The following is a 25,661-nucleotide window of genomic DNA, read 5'->3' as shown; positions in this document are numbered from 1 at the left end:
AGCTGTGCTGGATTTAGGTACCATTTGGGCTCAGCATATTCCTACGTTTAAGGGATCAGGGAGTGTCCTCCCCCAGAGCCAGCCCTGGACAGAAGAGTCTGTTTCACTTATTCCTTTCCACGGAGGTTCTTCCTTGTTCCAGAAACACCGGGAGTGGTTACAAGCACAACTCAGATCCTTTGCCCCTGGGGACCCTGAACTCTCATCCCCCTGCTATTTCCTGCCTCCCTCCCAGGATGGGAGGAGATGGTTGGTTCTCTGCGCACCACTCTGCTGCCCCTTCCCAAATTGCAACCCCCGGACGCTGGCGTTTAGTGGGATCACCTGATTGAGCCAGGATGCCAAGCCCAGTGTGGTGGTTCTGAACCCTGCCTCTCTCTGAACTGTCTGGGGATCTTGTTTAAAAGAAAAGAGAATCCCCCATCCCTAGGGGTGTCTGGGGCTCAGTTGGGGCTGCACGGGGGCTCAGCATGTGTTTCTAACAAGCTCTCCTGGCGATGCTGTAGCAAGCTCCAGTTGGACAAGTTTGAAGTGTGGTATGTTAACAAGGAACAGGACAGGCTTGGGGGCAGCTCTGTCCCTGATTGTTATCCATGTGACCTTAGGCCGGTTCTGTAATTGCTCTATGCCTCTGTTTTCTCACCTCCAAAATGGGAACATTAGGATTCTTAGCCTTGAAGATACATATCTGTGTTAGTCTTCCATTGCTGCGACAAAATGCTGAAGATAATCAACTTAGAAGGAGCAAGAATCTTTTTTTTTTTTTTTTTTAAGCATGCTTTTAGAGGTTTCAGTCCATGGTCACTTTGGGCTTGTGGAGCGGCAGAACGTAAGGGCAGAGCAAACATACCTCCTGGCCACCAGGAAGCAAAGAGAGAGGAAGAGGCTGGGGTCCCAGTGTACCCTTCAAGCTATTGCCACAAATGACCTACTTCTTCCCACCAGGCCCTACCTCCTCGTGTTTCTATCACCTCCAGGGCCATCAGCTCAGGAACAAACCTTCAACACACAAGCTTATGGAGGACACAGTGATATGACAATTAAATAATATTAAAAAAACCCTTAACCTATGTCTGGCACATAGTAAGTGCTCCCTAAACTGTAGCTATGAATACCATTACGAATATATTATTACATAACAGTTTATTAATAATAGCATTAGTATTAAAAAAATAGTAGGCACAGGGCTGGCATGCAAAAATGTCAACGAATGTCAGTTTTACTACTATAAGTGTGATATGCTATATAATATAAATGTCATATTTCAAATTATGTATTATGAGAATTATCACCTGATATATCTGTGACTCCATCTGTGACTATGATAAGTGCTACATAGTACAAATAGAACAATGGATTGCCACAGCATACATTTTAATGATGCTGTAAGAAAGTTACTCCTGGATTCAGCATCTAGTAAGTGCTCGTTAATTATTTGAACTCTTTTTTACTATTGTTTGTTATTCCTGAGCCATAATAGTGGAAAGATAAAGAAAAGCCACCTGCAAAGCTCAAGGACCGTTACAAACCGATAGGTGCTCTCTGCCTTGGTGGGAGGGGTCCTGTTTTCACTGGGGTCGGGCTGGATGGTGAAGGAAGGAGTCTCCAGGGTTTACGCCCGCCCTCCCTGGGGGATTTGCCTGCACATGCAAAGAGGCAGTTACTGGAGACCTTCACAGTCAAATAATTTCCCCCCTTCAGCTGGCCCCGTGGAGCCCGGGATGTTATGAGGATGGTCGCCCTGGCAACTGCGGGAAGGCCTTGGGCTGCAGCCACACGGACTTCACTGCCCTTGTGGGGTCCCGTAACCCCAGAGCTTTGGTGGCACAGCCAGGTCCCCCCTCCCCATTCCTGCTGCCCCTGCGGGAGGCAGGGGAGGTACTTCTAGAGCCCTGATGCCCGCTTTATCAAAAGACCAGGAAAAACCATATTGGGCACCAACTGTATACCAGCTGTGCCTTTGAGCGCTGGGGAAGAGACAGGCAAAGCCGCTGCTCCTCCCGAGCTGAGCTGACAGTCAGATGGGGGTGGGGTGGGGGTGGGGGAGGCGTAACCATGGAAACCAATAAACAGGATAATTTGTGCAATGGCAAAGTGCTACCAAGGAAGAAAACAGGGTGGCAGTGATGGTGACACTCAGGGGTGGTGGGGAAGAGGAGACACCCGGGGGAGGGGAGAAGCAGGTGCAAGGCCAGAGCCTGTGGATTCGGGGTGCTCAAGAGAAAGCGGCAGTAATGGGGTGCTTTCAGGCAGCGCCCAGGGTGCAGCGGCTCTGCAGCCTGCCTCTTTGTCCGTGTGTCCTCATGGCCAGCGGTACCACCCCTGGCCCTCAGTGTGCCCCTAGGGGTCCCGGGTGGCAGGTGAGCCCCTGCCCCTGGCGTTGCTTCACGGTTTGGCCCCGAGGGACTTAAGGAAGGGTCTGTCCATAGAGCCCCTCCGTGCGTGCTCCCCTGTGCATTTCCAAAGAGCATCTCAGGGTGACAGTTTGGGGTTCCAGCAAGTCAAATCCCCTGGACGAGCCCATCCATAGGTCTCCGGGTGCATCTTGGTTTAGATTCCAAGTGAATTATTTCCCGTTTCTCATTAGGGATGTCGGACACGGTTATTTTTAGCTCTGTCTCATGTCTTGACTTTTTAATATATTTTTGTTTTGTTTTCTTTTTTGTTTTTGTGTCTGCGGCTAAATTGACCTCCATGCTAACACGGAGTACAGGGATGAAGCGCCCAGGAGGCTCACATGGAGTCGGGCCTGCGGAAATGTCCACCTGCCGAGAAAGGTGCCAGGCTGCCCCCTGGTGTGGGCATGGAGAATTGCATCTCAGCTTTCCGGCTCCGTCAGTCTCGCAACCTTTAACCCCAGCCAGGCTCCTGGTGCCTTGAGTCTGCACCCGGTTTTTGCAGGCTCTGAGAATGGGCTCGGCTTAGATGTGCACTTTTCAGGATCCCTGGGGTTTTTTAAAAATTTAATTCTGAAGGTGGAACCATTGGACTTGTTTGCATTTCAGCTTGGTGTGGACTTGAATGGAAGGTGCCCTAGAAATAACTAGGTTGCCAGGCACGGGGAGGCCTTCTAAAAAGGCCCTTTTCTAATTGCTTCCCCATCTTTGATGGTCCATTTCCGCGGAAAATTGTGAGGAGGGCATGGAACTGGGAAGGAGGAGGTCAGGAGTTCAAACCCCAACCTGACTCTTCTTTGGCTGTGTGACCTCAGGCAGGATTCTAACATCTCTGAGCCTCAGTTTCCCCTTCTGTAGAAGGGTCATCCCCATCTGACACCAACTACAGCATTTTCACAATACTCAAGTAAGGCGCTATTTTGGGACCATTTTTGGAAATGATGTAGTGCTGCAAGGCCTGCTTTAAGATCAATACCTGAAATTCACCCTTGGGGGGGTGAATGGAAGTCAGGGTCTTGTAATTCTTCAGGTGAAGGGTGGACTTTTTTCCATCCAGATTCATGGCAGCGAGTACTTTTGTAAAAAAACCAAACATGATATACTAGAGAAATTAAATGAACACACACACACACAACACAAAGCTTACTTTGAAAAAAAAAAAACAACAATTAGATTCCACAGACATAAAGTCCCTGTGTCAAATAGCTATCAAAGTGTCTAAATCCTGTATCTTGATTTCTGTATTTCTTTGATGGAGACCAGCGTGTGCCTCCAGGACTCACCTGGAGTAGCCCTGCCCCAAAGGCGGGGCTGGGTGTAATGGATTTTGTACCCCTAGTTCTTTGTTTGAGAAAGCACCTAAAAATGCTTTGAATGAATGGATGAGAGGCCTTACTCCCCCTCAGCATAACGTGGGACTCCCCTCATTATTGTCCTGTGACAAGGGACGCTGCTTTTTAAGAAGCCGGGGCTTCCATCGGCACCCTGCATTCCCACGCTGAACCCTGGCTGCCCGTCTGTCCTGGCTTCTACCACTTGGTTTTGGGATTCGAGTTTGCCTGGCCACCTTTCCCTTCAGGGTGGGCTGGTGCTGACCCCTTTGAACGCTGCTCAGTAAATGTCCGTGGCACAGATGAGCCCACGCACGGCCATTGGAAGGGATGGCCTGCAGAGGGCACAGCTTCTGGAACCTGGTTTCCACCCTGTTTTAAAACCTAAGAACCCGGATGCTGAAGAGTGTCTGAGGAACAAGTTTTTTTCCACTATTGAATAATTCAGACCATAGATAGATGTTTCTCAGAATCACTGGGGTGCTGGTTCATGCTGCAGATTCCTGGGGCTTCCTCGGGAATTCACTGATTTAGGGTTTCTAGGGATTTTTAACAAATGTCCCCAGATGATCCTTGTAGTGCAGAAATTGGGGAGAGAGAGAAATAACAGTGACTATCTAGCACCTCGGGAGAGCTCCCTAAGCTCTATGGCCCCCAGTTTCCTCTTCTATAAAATATGGGGTATTTTTAGGGCCGTTGGGAAGATTCAATGAAATAATGTGTATTAAGGGCTTAGCAGAACCCCTGGCATCTACTTACGTTTAAAACTTACCTAGGGGCTGGGGCTGTGGCTCAGTGGTAGAGCACTCGCCTGGCACGTGCAAGGCCCTGGGTTCGATCCTCAGCACCACATAAAAATAAACAAAATAAAGATATTGTGTCCAACTACAACAAAATTAAAAAAATAAATAAATAAAACTTACCTAACAATTGAGGATGGCCCCCTCTGCTCTGATGTTAGCAAGTGTCCAATTTTCATGAGATTTGTAACTGATCACCATATAGATAATTCAAGCTTATTGAAAAATTGTAAGACACAGATGTGTAGAAATAGGGGGAATCTCACCTATAATGACCAAGAGATCAAGTTGCTAGTGTTTTGGAGAATTTCCGTCTAGTCTCTGTGTGCATATTCAGAAAATAGCATTAAACTCTGCCTGTTGATTTGGTGGCTGTGCTATTTCTCTTGGCCACGGAGAAAGGTTGTTCACGGTGTTCTTTGTGTGTCAGTAAAGAAGAGTTCAGTGGGCTGGTGGTGTGGCTCAGAGGGAGAGCTCTTGGCTAGCATGCCCAAGCCTTGGTTTGATCCCCAGCAACATGAAGAAAGAAAGAAGAAAAAAAGAAAAGAAAAAGAAAATAAAGGTTTGTTAGAGTCAGGTGCATCCACTTAGTAGCTTTGAACTTTCTGTAAAATGGGGACGGTAATTAGACCTGTATCATTGTGAGGACTAAATAAGAGAATCCATAACGTGACCCTCACTGCGCCTGGCTCAGATTGAATCCCCATTGACTGACAGCCACAGTTATGCTGTGACGTGAGTCTTGGGGAACTGGTGGAGACAGCTGCTGGTTTTCAGAGTCCCCATTTGGGAAGTTCTGTATGATCTGCCCAGTCCAGCTTCACCTTTTAGGCCATTTCCTGAGTTGCCTGCTCAGACTAGCCACACTCTTGTCCCCAAAGGTGGATCTTATCCCCCCATCCACTGCCTAAAGGGGGAGGCTGGAATCTGAGTCTGTCTTCCTCATCCCTTCTGCTGCCTGTCTCTGACCCTCCCATTTCTAAACCCCTTGACTCTGGGACAGCGTCACTGGGTGACCCTGGAGATACCTCCCCAGAATCCAAGTACTCCTTTCATAAACTAGCCGCGGGTGCAGGGCAGTGGGGGTGCTCAGCCTGCCTTCTACATGGACATCCTCTCCTGTGATGCCTCCATAGGACAGGGAGGAGCGGCCACCTGCCCATTTTACAGATGAGCCAAGATGAGCCAACTCAGGACACTGCAGTGACTGGCCGGGACCTGAGAATGAGAACTTGGAAACTCACTTCTCCCTCTCACCTGTAAAGGCTTCCAAGAGGAATCAGAGCCTCCCTCTGCCTCTTGAGCCAGTGGTGCCTGACTTTCAGAATTCTAGAGGTCACATTGCGAGGAACCATGAACAACCTCTAGTGTCGCATCCTGGTGAGGGGAAGCAGCTTTGGCATCAAACCCTGCTCCCCCACTTCCATGGCTCTGTGGACCAGGGCAAGGGACTTAACGTGTCAAAGCCTCCGTTTTCCCAGGCTCAGAACCCATGTTGTCGCTTGGGTTGAAATCGGAGGAACACAGGCAGAGCTCTAGCTCCCAGCGCCAGGCGCGTGTGAGTGTTTAGTCAACGGTGGCTCTTCTCCCAAATGCTTTGTGGTGGTTGACAAAGATGTCCCTTCACAGAGCTGCTCACTTCTCCAGCTTTGGGCCCAGGTATCAAAGGATTCTCTCATGCAGAAGATTAGAAAGAATGAGGCAGACGGACGTGAACTGACATGGAATGATCTGCAAGGCTTCCTGCTGAACGGGAGAGTAAGCGTCACACCAGAGCACGTGGCACGACACCAGTTATGTGAAAAGGAAAAATCCTACACACACAAAACCATACTGCTAGGCTCTGTGGCCCACGCCCGCAATCCCAGCCTCTCAGGAGGCTGAGGCAGGAGGATCATGAGGTCAAAGCCGGCCTCAGCAACTTAGTGAGACTCTGTCTCAAAAAATAGGACTAAGGAAAAATAAAAAATAAAAAAGGCTGGGGACATGATTCAGCGATTAAGTGCCTGGGTTCCAACAAACAAAACAAACAAAAACCAAAAACCCAAACAGCCAAAACCCAACAAATGGCCAATGGCCGGGCAGCAACTGGCTACGAGCAGGGCCAGGATGACTGACCAGGATGTCTGGGGAAGCTTGAGTCTTCTGTCACCCTCCAGCTGACTAGCCTGGGAACCTTCTCCGGCAGATGGTAGAGACTCAAAGCCATTAGAAACTAGCCTGTTCTATTGGCTGAGGCCAGTCACATGACTGATCTGATCGAAGGGGCCGGACACAGGCTGTGAGTTGACTTGAAGTGCAAAGATGTGGGCGGCAGGAAGGACTCAGGTCACCTTTACAACCTACTACAGGCGTATGGGAAGGACTTCCGGGGGGAGGAGCCTGGGCAGAGGGACAGAGGTGATATCTGAGTGATGTGTTTAGGGAATTGGAGGGAAATGAATGAGGCCAAGAGAAGCAGAGTGGAGCTGGGCCCTGAATCACAGCCCAGGGATTTGGGAACACGCGTTTCCCAGTACCCCCTTTGGGGTACTGCCCTCGTCCTTTTTGCCCTATCTGTGTTTTATTGAAACCAACTCAGTTCTTTTTTTTCTTTCTTTTTTTTTTTTTTTTCCTACTGGTACTGGGGATTGAACTCAGGGGCAGTACACCACTGAGCCCCATCCCCAGCCCTATTTTGTATTTTATTATGAGACACGGTCTCACTGAGTTGCTTAGGGCCTTTGCTAAATTGATGAGGCTGGTTTTGAACTCACAGTCCTCCTGCCTCAGTCTCCCAAATCACTGGGATTATAGGTGTACATGCTACTGCGCCTGGCGAATTTATATATATATATATATATTTATATTTAAAAATCAAACTTGGTACGATGATTGTAAAAGAAAACTGGTATCACTTGCCATAAGTGGAATACTATCCGGAAAATAAATAATAGTAAAAACAAAATTATCATTAAATCGCAATTCATATTGTTACCTGCGCAAGGCTCTGAATTGGTTCTGCTCTTTGTTATAAAAAGAGGCCTGCAAGTGATGGAGAGCTGCTGTCTACATGGCATCACCCAACAGAGACCGTCTCTATGATATAGGCAGGGGCTGGGGATGGTTTTGAACAGGGAGGGAAGAGTTGTTTATGTGATGCAAGGTCATTTGATGCTGTGCCTGGGTCCCACCTCACAGTATCAGTGACACCGGTGGTTGGGAAGTGCTGCTGTTAGAGTATGGGTGTTTGAGTGGGGTGTCATGGTCCCCTACTGCCATTCAGCTTCTGGTTTTAGTCCAGGTCTGTGAACTTGCATTTTTTTTTTTTTTTTTGCATTATAGGGAGGGAGCCCAAGACCTCCTTCATGCTGGGTAAGCGTTCTGCCACCGAGCCACATGCCCAGCCCTTTTAATCTTATTTTGAGACAGGATCTTGCTCATTTGCCCAGGCCAGCCTTGAACTTGTGATCATCCTGCCTCAGCCTCCTGAGTAGCTGGGATCACAGGGGTGCGCTGTGGAACCCCACCCTAAATGCTTTTTTTTAAAAAAGGAATAAGATGTGATGTCATTGTCTTCCCATGTGACATTGTTTCTTTCTTGAAGAAATTGAGGACTGGGATTGTAGCTCAGTGGTGCACCGCTTGCCTCGCACATATGATGCCCTGGGTTCAATCCTCAGCACCACAGGAAAATAAATAAAGGAATCATGTCCATCTACAGCTAAAATTATTTTAAAAAGAAAGAAAGAAACTGATGTAGCATTGCTATTTTTTTTTAAAGACCAGATCCTTATTTCCTTGGCAATATTTTAAATGCAACACAGGCATACATAGGTACCAGATCGTGAACCATACAATCATGTATTCAGAAGAAAAGGCTGAAGAAAAAAAAACAAAAAAACCAATTTACAGAATTTATTGATGAAGTCTGCACGTTTTACTTTCCAGTAATTTCTGGCAATTGCATGGATTTAAATCAAATTGTATTAATTTTGAGATCACTTAAATAATGAATCAGAAATCAACATGCTTTTTAAAAAATATTTTATTTCATATTTTTAGTTGTAGTCGGACACAGTACCTTTATTTTATCTATTTATTTTTATGTGGTGCTGAGGATCGAACCCAGGGCCTCGCACGTGCTAGGCCAGTCTCAATCCCAGCTCCCCTCTTTTTAAAAAAACCCAATTGTAAGTGCATCCCCTTTGCAGTGTAACCTTGATCTGTATGTTTTAGACCTTGGAGAAATGATGTATTTGGCTTTTAAAGACTATTATTTATTTTTAAGCAGATTTTGATTTTTTAAAAAAATTCTTTTTCTGGATACTTGCAATCAATAAATGGGGGGGTGACCCCCGTTGACTAATCACTGAAGCTTGTGAATTTGGGAGACAGATCAGCACCATAGCTGTGGTGCGCTGAGACCCCCTCATTGCTGCTTTGTATGGATTATTTCTTTTACCCTCAAATTCTGTGAAATAGGTACCATTTAACCCTCGTTTCCAGGCGAGAAAACCGAGCTTTAGAGCACTTTCAAAACGTGCTTGCGGTCCTTCAAATTCTAAGAAACGTGGTTGGAGTCAGGGGTCCAGGTTGCCCGATTCCAGCGCCGCGGCACCCGATGTCACCTCTCACTCTCAGACACTGGAAAGAAAGGAAAAAAGTTCAGAAAAGCAAAATAAAACGTGATGTAGCCAATTTCCCTTTCTTTGGCCCTCAGTGGTGCTTTTCTGTGTTTTTTTCACTTACTACCGATCCCTCAAGTTCAATCAGAGCAAAGGAAACCGGCTCCCTAGGCATCTTCACCACCATTAAAAACTAGCCTTCTCCCACCCGAGGGGTCCATTTGGAGGTCACCTGGGACGCTTTTCCACGTGGCAAGGGAAACCGTGATCCTGAGAAGATCTACTGTTTCCTAAAATTCATTAGAATAGGCACGAAGAGAGGGTGCTGCGGGGACCGTTTTCCTGTCTAAATCTTTTCTAGAAACATCAGGATTGACCTTGAATCTCTGTGCAGAAAATGTCAGAAGATAAACTCTTGGTTAATCATGTTCTTCATGGAATCCCCAGGCATACAGTTGGTGCTCAGTAAATATTTGTTGAGTGAACAGGAGCAGGAAAAGGAGTCCTAAACTAATTATTTCATCAATAACATTCTCAATATTGAAAAAGCAAAGCAACATAATATAAAAAGTTAAAAAGCAAAAACAAAAACAAGAACAAATGCCCCTTTCACTTCCCCGTGTCCATAGTCACTATAACACCTCACTAAATTCAGCCAGATTGGTTTTCTTTTTTTTTTTTTGGTACCAGGGACTGATGTCAGGGGCACTCGACCCCTGAGCCACATCCCCAGCCCTATTTTGTATTTTATGTAGAGACAGGGTCTCACTGAGTTGCTTAGAGCCTCACCATTGCTGAGGCTGGCTTTGAGTTTTCGATCCTCCTGCCCCAGCCTCCCGAGCTGCTGGGATGACAGGCCTGCACCACCAGGCCGGCACAGCCAGATATTTTTATGGATTTCTAAATATATATTGTCAATATACACATGATTTAAAACATTTAAATGCAGCCATATTATACAGTGTCTTTTGTAAATGCTTTTTCCCTGGAGATGAAAGTCTTGCATGTTTTCTCAGATCAATATGAGTCAGTCTGCCTTATTTTTAAAAATTTCATAGTGGTCTGTTCTATGGCTATGCCATAATTTATTAATATTCAGCTTTTCTGTTAATCCATCTCCCTTACTCCCCAAACCCCAGGGAATTGAACCACCCAAGGGCACTTTAGCATTGAGCCACATCCCTAAGCCTTTATGTTTTTATTTTGAGACACAGTCTCATTAACCTCAAACTAGGGATCCTCCTGTCTCAGCCTCCTGAGTCACTGGGATGACAGATGTGGGCCACTGTGCCCGCCTTAATGCATCTTTAAAAAAAAAATTGTTTGCATGTTTTTCAAAACACAACATGGGCAACAATAGCCAGCCATCCTTTCCCCCACTGCACACACATAACTATTTCTGTAGGGAGGATTCCTAGAAGCCAGATTCCAGGAATTAAAAGTGCATGAGATGACAATATTGCTGTTGCCTGGCCCTCTGGGAACTTTCTCAGCTGACTCCCACACTCCCACTGCCACTGGAGAGCAGAAGGGCTGCTATGCCTCTCCAGACCTAGTCTATAAAATATTGCAACATTTCCCCACTATCAGTAGGTAATATATGTACATGGCTATAGAGAAGGAAAATGGGAAAGTTTCCAATATTGCTATAGAAAAGGAAACAGGAGAAAAAAAAAAAAGGAAATAGAGCCAGGTGCGGTGGCACACGCCTGTCATCCCAGCAGCTTGGGAGGCTGAGGCAGGAGGATCACGAGTTCAAAGCCAGCTTCAGCAATGAGGAGGCGCTAAGCAACTCAGTGAGACCCTGTCTCTAAATAAAATACAAAGTAGGGCTGGGGATGTGGCTCAGTGGTCGAGTGCCCCTGAGTTCAATCCCAGGTACCTTCCCCTCCAAAACAAAAATCCCCATAATCTCACCACCAGGGAAAACTACTGCTGTATTGCTAACATGTTGTTCATACCTGTGCAGGCCCTTTCTGTGCACCTGCATACAAGGAGTTTTATAAGCCATCTGCCACATTATTTTGATGTCATGTCATGTGAATATGTTGTAATTGTTTACATCTTTGTGGAAGAGGCAGACTGTCCGCATTCTCTCATGCTATTATCAACACGGAGTTAAAGGTTCGTGAGTATCCTTAATTATATTTTTTTAGAACAAAACCAAGGCAGCCTTGTTCATTAGCTCTCCGATGTGAGTGGCAGAGCTGGGTTCCATGTGTACCTTGGAAAGAAAAAAGATGGAATTCATTTTGATAGATCAGTCCACCCAACCTATCCACCGGATCATCGCTTCAGCGTGGTGATCACTACAAAAACATCAGCGAGTCCTTTTGACATTTATTTTCCCCACGTCTTTGAAATGCGTATTTCATATTTACAGCGTGTCTCAATTTAGTGTTGTTCTACCCAAACAATGAAATTATATTTAACAGAAAAAAAATGTTCACACTGCTCCAGTTTTTCAATTTCAATTTCAATGAATTCAAATGAAATAAAACGAAAAAGTCTGTCCCCCTGTGGAACTAGCCACACTGAAAGTGCTCCGTGAGCCACAGGTGACTGGTGGGCGACCAGTGTGGACATTTGACCCAGAGATAAAATCGTTTCTCTCTCACTGGCTTCTCCAGGAGGGAGCTCCAGGGTCCAGGGCTTGGGAATCCACTGGCAAGTCCAAGATTAAAAACAACTGGCCCCAGAGGGAATTGAGCCCCAGGATTGCAGGTGCATGCTCCCCAATACCCCCCTGCCTCTGTGCAGGAACGGTTTAGGCAGTAGATTGAATTAGGGTCTAGACTCATAAGCAGTGGAGGAGAAAGCAGGCCACTGTACTTGTTTGAAACAGTTGTGATCAGGGAAAAAGGGAAAGATGTTTTTCCCAGAGTGGCGACCCCTTTTAAACTGGTTGATTTTTTAATGCTGTGGCCCTAGTCCTGCCCCGGCCCAGACTTGCTTAGAAAGGCGGGGGAGTCTCACCAAGTCCCTGAAGCTAGGGGTGCAGTATCCGTCCAGTCAGATGGTCCCATTGTGGGGGTCACCGATTCATTATTTCTGGGTGTCTCCCTGTGGCCCATGTTATGGTTTGAATCATGATCTCCTCAAACTCCTGTGTGGAAGTCCTCATTCCCACTCAGAATGGGACCTTATTTGGAAATGGGGTCATTGCGCATGTCATTTGTTGGCATGAGGTCATACTGGAATATGGTGGTCCCCTAATGCAGCATGACTGGTGTCTTTATAAAAAAGGGGGGACTGGGGGTGTAGCTCAGTGGTAGAGCCCATGCCTAGAATGTTCAGGGTCCTGGGTTCAATTCATCCCTAGCACCATTAAAACAAATAAACAAAAACAGGATACAGACCTGCACATGGAGAGGCTGCTGTGTGAAGATTGGATTCACAGTGTCACAGGCTAAGAAATTGCCAGAAGCCAAGATTCAGGCCTGGGGCAGATCCCTCTCTAGGATCTCCAGAGGACCATTTCCTTCCAACACCTTGACCGACTGGGAGACTCCAGGACTGTGAGCAAGGCATTTTTAATGTTCAAACCACCTAATTTGTGGTCTTTGTGAACAGTGACCTTTGCAAGCTAACATGACCCACAACTCAACGCTTTTGGGTACACCACCTCTATCCCCTGTAAAGGTGCCAGTTTCTAAATTCTGCATCTGGTAAATGTTGTAAAGCTCACTGTGATCTTTAACCGAAAATTGCATAGGAGAATTGTGTTTAAAATGGATGGAGTCAGTCACCTTTTTCCATAGTGAAAATTTGAGTTTTAACATATTCAACTTTCTAAATAGACTTTTAAAAAAACCTTTATTTATTTATATATCTTTTTACTTGTTGATTTTAGCTATACATGACAGTAGGTGTATTTTGGCATATTGTACATACATGGGGTGCGACCCATTATGATTTTGATCCCATTCGTGTGGTTGAACATGACGTGGAGTTACACTGGTGTGCTCATATATGAACACAGGAAAGTTCTGTCTGATTCATTCCACTGTCTTTCCTAATCCCATCTCCCCTTCCTTCCCTTTATTCCCGTTTGTCTAATCCAATGAACTCCTCTACTTTCCCTCCTTACCCTTCCTTGTTATGGGTTAGCATTCGCATATCAGAGAGAACTTTCCGCCTTTGGTTTTTGGGGGGTTGGCTTATTTCACTTAGCAGTTATTCTCCAGTTCCATTCATTTACTGGCAAATGCCATAGTTTCATTCCTTAAGGCTGAGTAATATTCCATTGTGTGTGTGTGTGTGTGTGTGTGTATCTCACAGTTTCTTTATCCATTCATCTGTTGAGGGGCACCTAGTTTGGTTCCTTAGTTTAGCTATTATGAGTTGAGCTGCTGTAAACATTGATGTGGTTGTGTCACTGGAGTATGCCGATTTTAAGTCCTTTGGGTATAAGCTGAGGCGTGGGATAGCTGGGTCAAATGGTGGTTCCAGACCAAGTTTTCTAAGGAATCTCCACACGGCTTTCCAGAGCGGTTGCACCAATTTGCAGTCCTACCAGCAACATAAGAGTATACTTTCCCCCCCACATCCTAGAATTACCATTCTGACAGGAGTGAGATGGAATCTTGGTGTAGTTTTAATTTGCATTTCTCTAATTGCTAGAGATGTTGAACATTGTTTCATATATTTTTTGACCATTCATATTCAGTTCCTGTGCCCATTTATTGATTAGGTTATTTATTTATTTTTTTGGTGTTAATGTTGTCGAGTTCTTTGTATATCCTGGAGATTCATGCTCTACCTGAGGTACAGGTGGTAAAGATTTTCTCCCATTCTGTAGGCTCTCTGTTCATGTTCTCGATTGTTTCCTTTGCTGCGAAGAAGCATTTTAGTTTGATGCGTCCCATTTATTGATTCTTGTGCTTTAGGAGTCTCATTGAGGGCGTTGGTTCCTGAGCCAATATGCTGGAGAATTGGGCCTACTTTTTCTTCTAGTAGGTTCAGGGGGTTTCTGGTCTAATGCCCAGGTCCTTGATCCACTTTGAGTTGAGTTTTGTGAAGGGTGAGAGAGAGGGGTTTAATTTTATTTTGCTACACATGGATTTCCAGTTTTTCCTGTCACCATTTGTTGAAGAGGGTCTTTTCTCCTTTGTGTCTTTGTGGCACCTTTGTCTAGTATGAGATAACTGTATTTATGTAGGTTTGTCTCTGGGTCTTCTGGTCTGCTCCATTGATCTTCAATTCTATTTTGGTGCCAATACCATGCTGTTTTTGTTACTGTAGCTCTGCAGTATAGTTTAAGGTCTGGTGTTGTAGTGTCTTCTGCTTCACTTTTCTTGCTAAGGATTGCTTTGGCTCTTCTGGGTCTCTTATTTTTCTGAATGAATTTCACGACTGCCTTTTCTATTTCTATGAAGAACCTCATTGGAATTTTAATGGGAAATGTCAGAAGGTAAACTTTTAAGGATTTTTAGCATTTAGAACATTTTGCAATAGCATCTTTTTTGGTCCTGGGGATGGAACCCAGGGGGGCAAAACCACTGAGCCACATCCACAGTCTTCTGTGTGGAATGGCATTTAGAAGCCACATTCTGGGTCCTCGCTGTGCTAATTCATACTGTGGGGGCCAGTGGAGCCCTGGGCTGTGTGTGTGTGTGTGTGTGTGTGTGTGTGTGTGTGTGGTGTCTGCACACACACCCAGGTTTGCATTCACATCTGTTTTCATACTTTTGCGGATTGGTGACTGATATCCCTAATTCCAGTCAGACGCCCCAGGTCTGTGCTAGCCTCTTCCCTCCCCACATGGGTATCCTTCTTCTCAGACAGTGATAAAAATAACCCTCCCTGTATTTATTGATTTGCTCAGTCTTTGACTCATCTCCCAGCTCCATGGGGCCACAGCCTCACTTGGACGCTGTCCCTCAAGGGCCCTGACCGCTGAGCGGCTGCCTTCTCACCCTGCCCCTGCCCCCTGCCCTATGAACATTCCATTCACTTCTGTTTTATGAGCTGGGCCCTTGGTTCTCACCCCCTACCTCAGTGAATACGTTTTTTTCTTTCATTTCTAGTACACTTCTGAGTTTTAACCCCTCACTTTTGAGATTTTCTGATCCCAATTTAAGATGATTTTCTATCTTTTAAAAAATCTTTCTATGAGTGCATTATAGTTCTACATACTAGTGGGGTATCATATGGGTCATGTCATGTTCTTACAGAGCTTTGAAATAGTAGGTTACGGTTTTGTTCCACTTCTATTTTCCTGGGGAGCCTGTGGGCATGATATCCCGTCTTCTAACTCTGAATGGGATTTGATTGCTTGTATGTGTTAGCTATTGCTGGTTTAGTACATCACCTAAAACACAGTTGCTTAAAAGAAAATTATTTATTATCTTGCAGGTTATGTGGATCAGGATTTTAGGAGCAGCAGGGTTCCTGGCTCGGGGTTTGTCCTGGGCCACAGTTAAGATGTTGCCTGGTGCTGCTATTGACTAGGATTGGAGGATCCATTCTGAGAATAGTTCCCTCCCATGGCTCTTGGCTGGAGGCCTCGGTTCCTCACCATTGAGGTCTCCTCGTAGCCCGTTGAGCATCCACATGACATGGCAGTTGGCTTTCCCCAGAGGGAGTGATCCCAGAGAGAATAAAAAGGAAAGCCGCAGTGCTTTTTATGACCTAACCTCCAAAGTTGTATATGGTTACTTCTTCCATATTCTGTCTGTCACTGAGCCTAGCCTACACTTATGCAGAGATGGAATCATGCTCCATCTCTTGAAGAGAGTATTATCAAAGCATTTATGGGCATATTTGAAAACACTGTATCTTTTCTCCTTGCTCATTTTTATAAGAAATTCATTTTCTTGGTCTTTTAGAAATAGGTGTATTTAAAGACAGTGTTTCCAACCTCACAGATCTCCCTAATTCTAATAAATAGCAAGTACTGAGTGGGCCTACAATATATATTCATGGGTGAGAGTCTGTCTAGAAGCTGGTTTTGACCAAAAGTCTCTAACCTGTGTCTGGTCATGATCTCTGACCCTCACCAGCCCTGATTGGTTTGCTCATCTTGGAGCCCTGTAAGCTCAGAGTCATTTTTGATTCTGTATCTGAATATTCAGACCTTAGTACATTCTTGCTCCATGGCAGGTGTATGAGTCAGCTGTTGCTATCATAAAATACCTGAGATAATCAACTTAAAAAGAGAGAAGGTTTATTTGAGTTCATAGTTTTGGAAGTTTCATCCATGGTGCATTGGCGCGATTGCTCTGGTCCTGTGGTGAGGCAGCACAGCCTGGTGGGAGGGTGTGGTAGAGATAGCTGCTCACCTCATGGTGCCAGGACTTGAAAGAGAGGTAGAGACCAGGGTCCCATATTTCCCTCCAAGGATGTGCCCCCAATGATCTAGTTCCTCCCACTAGGCCCCGCCTCTTAAAGACTCCACCCCCTTTTAGTAGCACCAGGCTGAGGACCATGCCTTTAACAAGTAGGCGTTTGAGGGACATTTCAGGTCCACAGGTGACAACAGCATCAAGAGTTGAGTGACAGAGGAAAGGGCCAGGAGCCCAGGAATGGGGTCCCCTTCTACAAGCTGAGAAACAGGGCATGGATTCCCTCCGGAGCCTGGGAGGGACCGCAGCCCTGCTGACGCCTGGGTTTCAGCTCAGTGAGGCTGATTTGGACTTCTGACCCCCAGTAGTGCTGGGTGACAGATAGATGTTGTCTGAAGCCCCTAAGTTTGTGGCCATTTGTTACAGCAGCCGAGGAGACCAATACACCTGAATGTCAAGCCTGTCTTAGGACAGGGGACCAGATGCCCTTCCACTCCCCCACGAGGCTGGGGGCTTAGTGACGGAAACCCAACAACCACAGCAGCAAATTGGTGCCAATTAATTTGTCCCTGCAGAGCTCAGGGTCACTCTGGGCCCAGCTAATGGACGTGGTCAGGGACACCTCTCCTGATTTCTTCTTGTGAGTGGGCATCACCCACCAGATCCTCAGCTTAATCACAACCACACCGTGCCGCCTGCTGCGGGAGGTGGGTGCCCAGGCGGGCCTCTTCCACCATGCTTACCGGCTAGAGAGCGAAGGCTGCCTCCTGGGTGCAGCAGGGGAGCTCCCGGGATGGTTCTCAGTGGCTCAGCTGGGTCATTGTCACGCTCCATCCAGGCCTGGGACATATGCCCACCTGCAGCCTGGTGGTGGGGGCCACTCTCCTCTGGGCCAGAGGGACTGAGAGGCCAAGAAGAGAGGTTCCCCCACAACAACGTGGGAACATTCCTGCTACCGTCACCCCATGCTGTGGGTCTTGGGATCCTAGGGTTCCAGAACCACCTTCCTGATGAATGTTGCTTGCTTTGAAATGCCACAGGCATCTGCATACCCATTTAATTATCTTTATCAAGTATATTTTAAATTACACAGGTAATACACTCTGGGCCATTATTAAAATAATGCAAAAACTAGACATAAAGAAACACATGACCAGGGAGCGTGGGGGCACACGCCTGTCATCCCAGCAGCTCAGGAGGCTGAGGCAGGAGGATCGCAAGTTCAAAGCCAGCCTCAGCAATGGCAAAGTACTAAGCAACTCAGGGAGACCCTGTCTCTAAATAAAATACAAAATAGGGCTGGGGATGTGACTCAGTGACCAAGTGCCCCTGGGTTCAATCCCTGGGACCCACCCCCTCCCCCCAAAATAAAAGAAACACGTGACCCTTTTCTGCTCCCCCATTATAAGCCTCCCCATCCCAATTCAGAAGCTTGGAGTTCATTCTTCCACAAATTTTTTTTTCTCTGCTCGGGCCCTTGTGTGTTGCCTTTCTCTTGTTCGTGTTGGTTTTTACAAAACTAGCCGTGAAAAGTCTTCCTTTTGCGTGTCTGGGCACTCTGCCAGAGACATGGGTTCAGGCCCAGCTCCCTTTACAAGCAGTTGTGAACTTGTGCCTGCTCGGGAATGACTTAGGGGTCCGAGGAGCGCGAGGCTACACCCACACAATTCTCCCATCTCTGTTCCCACCCTCCCTCCCGGCTTCCTGGAGGAGCAGGAATCCTCCCAGAGACAGACGCTGCATTTACAGAGATACATATGGAGACACACGTTCCATGATTTCCACGGATTTATTTTTATTTATCAGTGTATCTTGGAAACCTATTCTATAGCTGCATAGAGTTCTTTGGGGTGGTGGTAGCATCTGATGAGTTTCCTCTGGATGTGTCCTCAGAGTGTCTGCGGCCTTTGGCCTTTGCAAGCTGAACTGAAAGAAAACATCCGCGGACACACCTATTTTGTGCAGAGTGGATGTCTGCAGAGTGAATTTCTAGAAGTGGGATTGTGGGGTCAAAGGCCATGTGCCATTGAAATGGGAGTGGGTACAACTGAAAGGCCTCCAACCAAAGGCCATGCCAGTGCCCATCCCCACCCTGACCAAAAAAAAAAAGGAGTCTTCCTCTTTGCCCATCATCACCCACATGGTGGGGGGATGGGTGCTGTCTTGGTACTTTGTGTGTTGCTGTAATAAAATACCAGAGGCTGGATACTTTATAAAGAAAAGAAGTTTATTTGGCTCATGACTGTGGTGGCCAGAGGGTCCAAATGGCATCGTGCTGGCTGCCTTATCACATGGCAAAGTGGAAAGGGAACCAGCCACGTATAGAAGGGACCAAACATGTGAGGTGGCCTAGCTTTGTAACAACCCACTCTTGACAGTCCTGTGAAGACTGAATTTCTTCTGAAGGTGATGCTCTCACGACCTCCTGACCTTGTAACTGGTCCCACCTCTTAAAGAGCCAGCACCTCTCAGCATCATGACACGGGGGACCAAACTTCTGGCCTATGGGACGTTGGGGGACACACTCAAACACTCTCTCCCCTCGGTAGCAGGTGGAGAAGTAGATCTCATGGTAGCTGGACCAAAGTCCTTGAATTGCAGATTGGACAGGTTTGGGTGGGGGGAGCTCCCCCTCTGCTCCTCACACGGTGCCTCTGAGACCTGTCCTTGTTCCCTCTGTCTCTGCAGAGCAAGCTGGTGAAGTACTTCAGCCGGCAGCTGTCCTGTAAGAAGAAGGTGGCTCTGCAGGAGCGCAGCGCGGAGCTGGACGGCTTCCCCCGGCTCCGGCACTGGTTCCGGATCGTGGACGTGCGCGAGGAAGTCCTGGAGGTGACTGGGGACAGCCCTGGGTCCCTTGCCCTGACTGCCCAGAGCCACCCTTCTGCTGCTCCTTGGGTTGCAGAGCTTTAGCACCGTCCCTAGTAGGTAGTGGGCCCTCAATAAATATGTACCGGAGGAAGGCGCCCGGTCTCTCCTGTCTGAGCAGGGTGCCACTTACTGCAGAGTCACTTCAGCCAAGTCCCATGACCTGGAGCCCAGCCCTGTCCCATGGAATCTGCTGCTGTGATGGAGACAGTTTGCATCGGTGCTGTCTGAGGCCACGGCCACCAGCCACTGTGGCTACTGGGCCCTGAGTGGTGGTCAACGCATGTGACCGAGGAACTGAAGTTTTGCTGGGCTGCATCTTCCTGTGGCCAGGGGCCGCCATATTGGAGAGCCCACTCATAGAGCATTTGTCTCCCCGTCTGTTCAATGGGGATCACCATCGCTCCTTCTTAAGTATCTGGCATGATGAAGGGAGGTGATCTGGGTAGAATATTCCACTCACAGCCTGGCACCTGAAGGCACCCAGTCAGTTTTAGCTTTTGGTTATTGTTATTGAAAACTTTGGATATGGGAGTTTCCAATGGCAAAAACAAGCCAGCGCACTTGATGCTCTGTGTCCACCGTCAAGGCTGGACTTCCTTAAGCTCTCAAGGACAGAGAGGGTTCTTTACCTTCTGGGATCCCAGAGCCTGTTCTTTCCAGGGACGGGTCATTCCTAATAAACCAGCTCACGCCCCTGAATCTTCGGTGCCAGGATCATCCTAAGGGCTTTGCAGGAAGAAGCTCATCTGTTGAGATTATTCAGACTCCTCTCAGTGACTTTTGAGTAGGTATGGACATTGTCCCCATTGTACAGAGTGAGAAACTGAGGCTCAGAGGTGAGGCGAGGTGTCCAGCCAGCGAGTGGGCGGGGCTGGCAGGAGAATCAAGCTCAGACGGTTGCAGTATCTTACGGGGACACACTCTGCTTTCTGCTGTAGCCTCCCTGAGTTGAGCAGAAGAGGATGTCCCCCTGCCATGGGCCCATCTCCAGGAGCTCCTCGCTTCCTGCTGGAGGGAGCTTTGTTTTAGACCTTGTCCCCTTGGGCTAGCAGCTCCCTGCAGCACCCCGAATTCCTCACCCCTTCCCCACCCCGTCTTGCCCGATGACCCTCCAACCGAATTCCATGGGCAGGCACTTTTTGTGTGATGCTCCCTTGATCTCCGGCCCCCTGGGTCCCTGAGGCTCACTCCAGCTCCGGGTTTTGCCCCTGGGCATTTACCTAACTCATTTCCACCTTGGCCCTGATGAGCCCAGTCCAAGGTCCCAGGCAGGAGCGGGGGCGGAGCTGAAGTTCCGCTCTCTGCCTGCAGTTCATGCGTGTGTCCACCAGAGGTCCCCTTCAGGTGCAAGATGGGCCTTAGGAGAAAGCATCGCAGTTAGATGACCCCAGTTCAACTCTTGAATCCACCTCTCACTCTCTCACTCGCTGTGTGACCTTGGGCGAGTGGTCTAACTTCTCTGCGTTTTAGCAGCCCAGTCTGTAAATGGTGATTATAAGAGACCCATATTTGGGACTTGAAAAGAAAATCCATGCAAAGTGCCTTAAACGGTACTCCACTCTCCCAGCGGCTATTATTATCATCATCATGATCCTCATCAAACTCTCTTGGCCCAGGTTCATTAAGACTTTTTTTCCTGTTAAGTGTCAGAAAAAATATTTTATGCTTTTTCTTTTTTCTTTTGGTGATTCTAAATTTTAGTGCATATTGAATATACATATATTTTTAAATCGTAGGGTTAGAGTGCACAAGTGAGCCCGTGGTGGAGAGGAGGACTCTTTTGTGTTGTGGGCCATCTTCTCTGCTGTGATCCATCCCGGGCCTGTAGACCCCGGGTCCTCCCCTGTGTTGAGGTGGGGCTTACCTGCAATGTGCCTCTATTTGAGAAAACTTCCAAGTTATTGTTCTCTCTGTGTCCCCTAGTCCACCACAGTGGCCGGAAAGGCATGGCTTGGTCTTTGGCTTTTGCTCTACAGGTTTTTTTTTTTGGGGGGGGGCGGGGGTTGGGGTGACGGGGGTGGGGGTGGGGGGGTGAGGGCGGATCTTGCAGTTTCTTAATTTCATGTGAAAAAAATTGTATTTTGCTGTAATACACAGGTGTGGCCACAAGAGGGCAGAAAGAGTCTTCAATATTGCCCTGGCATCCTCAGACTTAAAAGTCTTATTTAAATAATAATGTGTAAAGCCATTGGCTACCATTAAATGCTATAAATGAAGGCACATGCACATGCACATACTCAGAGATGTGTAAATGCAGAGGTTCGACAATTTTGAGGTGTATTTGTAGAGGGTTTGGGGGGGGTGGTTGCTGATTGCAGAGGGGACGCCTCCCATCATATTTCTGTTGCCAGCCCCTATGTTCAGATGTTCCCCTTCCTGCACCCCACAATTCCTCAGCCTTACCACTGGGCCGCGGGATGCAAAGCCCTGCCCCATGGCGCTCAAACACCAGCCCTGGGTCATCCACGGACTTCTAGCCCCTTTTCTCTAGGGGCTCCCCAGGACCCGTGGCTGGGGTGGAGAGGATGGTGAGAGTAGGGGGCAGCTTGGAGGGGGCTTGTTCTGAGTTCTCGTGGGATTTGGTGGAGTTCCTGCAGTCCAAGTCCAGCAGGAGGCACGGAGGGACATGGACAGAGGAACAAAATGGGCCCTGCTTCGTAAGAGTTCAGAAGCTGGCTGGGAAGACAGATGATCAACCATTGCTCGTGTGCGACCGGACGGTATATGAAGCGTGGGAGGGAGCTTACCCAGTGTGTGCGCTTGGGATCCCATTTTACAGGTGGTAAAAGTGAGGCCCAGAGAGGTTGAGGAACTTGTCTGAGGTTCTCTCAGTAATGAGTGGCAAACCCGAGATTCAAGCCCAGGCCCCTCTGACCGCAGATTCCCGGATCTCGGCGAAGCATTTGCACCAGGCACCCCTGGGGGGCAGCGTGGGGGCCCTGGGTGCGCTGCTGAGTCTCAGGGCGCTTGAGACCCAGCTGAGGGTTCTCTGTCCTCGCCCCTAGGAAATCTCCCCGGGTCAGCTGAGCCTGGAGGACCTCCTGGAGATGACGGACGAGCAGGTGTGTGAGACGGTGGAGAAGTACGGGGCCAACCCGGAGGAGTGCGCCCGCCTCAACGCCTCGCTCTCCTGCCTCAGGAACGTGCACACCTCAGGTGAGCGGCGCAGGGGGTGCACACTGCAGGGGCTGGAGGGCTCCCAGGGCGGCTGCTCCATCCCTCCCTCCAGATCCCCACCCTGGAGCCAGCAGAGATGCGCCTGCGGTTTGGAGGTGGGAGAAGAGGACAGGGCGGTTCTTGAGTCTGAACTTGAGCCTGCTGGGGTTATAAGGCGTCTGGTTCAGGAAATACCTACTAGGAGACCAGGGTCTTTTTATCTTGGATATTCTTAAGTGCCACTGTATTTTGGGTCATTGTCTAGCTGCTGCTGCTGCTTTTTTTAAAAAAAAATGTACATTTTTTTTTAGTTGTTGATGGACCTTTATTTTATTCATTTATTTATATGCGCTGCTGAGAATCGAACCCAGTGCCTCACACATGCTAGGCAAGTGCTCTCCCACTGAGCCACCACCCCAGCCCTGTCTAGCTTCTTATTTTCTTACATTCATGCTGTGTATTCATTGTAACATAAACCAGAATGTTACACCCGGGGTCCATCCTGTAGGGACCTGACATCATTTTGGTTTGATTTTTTGGTATAAGTCTTCCCAACAAATGGATATGTGTATATACTTCCTCTAAACATTAGGATTGAGATTATTTATACATAGTATTTTGATATTTGATATCTATCTATCTATCTATCTATCTATCTATCTATATAACTACAAAATGACCTCTGTGACTTGTCTTAGCAGTTTAGGGTCCAAATACATGGTCATCTCTCCTGGATCTTTCCAGTTAATTGGCCGGACACCTATTTGACTTTATTAGCATACTATCAGTTTCTTTTGTTTTCTCTCCTATCTGGGGCTCTTTAGTTCCCAGGGGTCAGGTCTGCAAATACCAGGCAGAGAAAAGGATTATTGGCCTCCAGTGCTGTCGTTCTGGTTCCCACCACAAGGTGTCACTGTTGAACACCAGTCCTGCTGCATCTGATGGCCACTTGGTCACAGACGCTCTTGTGGGAGTCAACTTGCAACCTGCTGGTGTTTATTGAGGGACTCTTATGTGCCAGAAGCGGGGCGGGATCCAGCACTGAACCAAACAGAGCAAAAGGAAAGAGGTCCTGGGCCCAGATCCCCTGCACAGCCCTTTAGCTGTCTGTCTTGCCAGCAGGTCCTGATCCAGGCTATGGTGAGCCTCCAACCTATGGGTTGAGGCTGTGGGATGGAGGATGCTAGTCAGCAGCATCCCTGATCTCTTCCCAGCACATACCAGTAATGTCCCTCCGGACTCCCACCATGACAAGTAGCAATGTCTCCAGCTCTTTCCAGATGTCCCCTGGAAGGCAGAGGTCCACCCCCCCCCCCCCGCCCCGCCGACTCTCCGTCTGGTCCTGTGGTTAGGTACCTCTGGCCCCATGCTGTTGACCATCAGCATGGTGAAGAGGCGCCTCTCCACCTCTCCGTGCATGGTGACCTGCTCCAAGGTGACTCCCCGCTCCACCTGTGGTGAGAAGCTGAGAAGCCTCAGGTAGTTCCCCCTCTTCTAAGAAACCGCAGGGAGCTTCAATGTTACATCACAGTCATCTTCCTTTGTCCGTAAATGCATTTGCTCCCCACTTTGCCTGAACACTAGCACCCCGAATTCAACCAGGAAGTGTCTTGGGAAATGTAGGTCGCATGCACATTTTCCCTATCCTCAGCGGCACCATCTGCAGCACAGCTCTGGCTGGTTTTTGGAGAGTGAGTTCAGAGGACTGAGGTCTTGCAGCAAAGATGTATGTATTTTAAGCTTCTGGCTACGGTTGCCATCTTGCTTTCCAGAACATTCGTGCTTCTGGATGCGAGTCCCTCTTCCCTGCCCCCCGCCTCCCGGAATGCACGACCGCGAGCATCGAAGGTTATTAGCTTCTTCGTTGCTTTTTCCGAGTTTGAGAGTCTCACCAGAGTCATGCTGTGGAGTTTGGCAAAGTCCCTAAAAGCAGAGCTGGGCTCCCGTTCTGCCAGAGACAGGCTTTTGCCAGCTCTCGGAGGAAAGAACACTCATCTTCAGTGACATCTAGGCAGGATGAGACCTTGGGACGCCCTCTTGTCAACTTCTTTGCACCCTTTTTGGATCAAGCTGTGCAGCCAAAAAATATATATATATATATTTATAATAAAAGATCTACATTCCAGCCCCACCCTCCACATGTATGTGCCTGTACTCTGCTGGGTGTGTTTCCAGACGCAGCGCCTGCCCTGACTTGCATATGGGATGTTAAATTCTTTCCTTTCATTGCCCACCCTTTGCCATGAGCTGCCACTCTGATTTCACATGGTTTGAAGAGACACTGATCTAATTGATCCTGCTGCCTCCGCCTCGGCCCCCTCCTGCCCCTCTGAGGCAGTGAAGGGTCAGTGTGCCAAGCCCTGCTTAGAGGCCAGCCTCGGAGCCAGGACCTGGGTCCTCAAAAGCACTGACCCTGTTCTCCCCAATTCTTGTGGCACTTAGGGCTGAGGCCAGCCTCACTCAGATGGGAAAGGACTGTCCCTGGGCTCTGAGTCTCCTTGCCGTCATATGTCACCTCTGCTCTTGCTCTCGGTAGCGGGTGCCACTTAAGCACGTTTTGATTTCGAGGAGTGGCTTGGTTCTGCAGGCTCCTTCTCCTCCACTGGACTGTCAGCTGCCGGAGGGCGGCTCCTGTACCTGTTTGCTGCCGGCACGTTTGCTCTCAGGGTGAGAGGGCCGTGTCTAGCGTACAGGGAGTGCCCAGTAAATATTTGGGTCCTTATCCTCATCTGTGTCCTGCTCACCCTCAGGCCCCGCCCCAGATCCCCCACAGGGCCCTTCCTGGACCTTCACAGAGGGGACCACTATGCCCCCGGCTACATACATCCAGGGACCCACAAGGTCTGCACCACTGAGCCCCTGGCCACCCCTGCAGCCTCAGCCCTGCAGCCTCAGCCTGTGTATATTATTCCAGCTGCCCGGGCCTCCTTGGTCCCCCTCAGTGTACTGGGCACACATCTGCCCCAAGGCCTCTGTTCCTTCCTCCCTGAGTGAATGAATGCTCCCAGCACCAACTGACCATACCTGTGGCTGTTTCCTTGTCTAGTTCCCTCACCTGGCTGTGACCTGCCTTCCAGCAGGTCACACTCCCCCTGTTGCCCCCGGCCCCCCCCCCACCTGGGCACCTCTCCCACCTGGAGTTTCAAGTGCCAGACAGCAGCAGGATGCCCTTGCCACGAGTCTCCACCAGAGGGCAGCAGCGGGCCACCCTGGGAGG

At 48.3% G+C, this 25,661-nt stretch overlaps 1 protein-coding gene across 1 annotated transcript in view; it reads left to right on the top strand.

Annotated features, from left to right (window-relative positions):
- The window catches only part of Ksr2 (kinase suppressor of ras 2), a 365,358-nt gene that overhangs the window by 69,577 nt on the left and 270,120 nt on the right, over nucleotides 1-25,661 (top strand). The window contains exons 2-3 of the mRNA XM_077110178.1: nucleotides 19,109-19,249; nucleotides 22,294-22,444. Coding sequence (XP_076966293.1) covers nucleotides 19,109-19,249; nucleotides 22,294-22,444 — 292 coding nt within the window. The remainder of the gene's footprint in view (nucleotides 1-19,108; nucleotides 19,250-22,293; nucleotides 22,445-25,661) is intronic.

The sequence above is a fragment of the Callospermophilus lateralis genome, chromosome 1 (genome assembly GCF_048772815.1).
Source record: "Callospermophilus lateralis isolate mCalLat2 chromosome 1, mCalLat2.hap1, whole genome shotgun sequence".
In the NCBI taxonomy this organism is placed as follows: domain Eukaryota; kingdom Metazoa; phylum Chordata; class Mammalia; order Rodentia; family Sciuridae; genus Callospermophilus; species Callospermophilus lateralis.
Note: the sequence above shows the minus strand (reverse complement) of the source record. Positions and strands in the feature narration are given on the sequence as shown.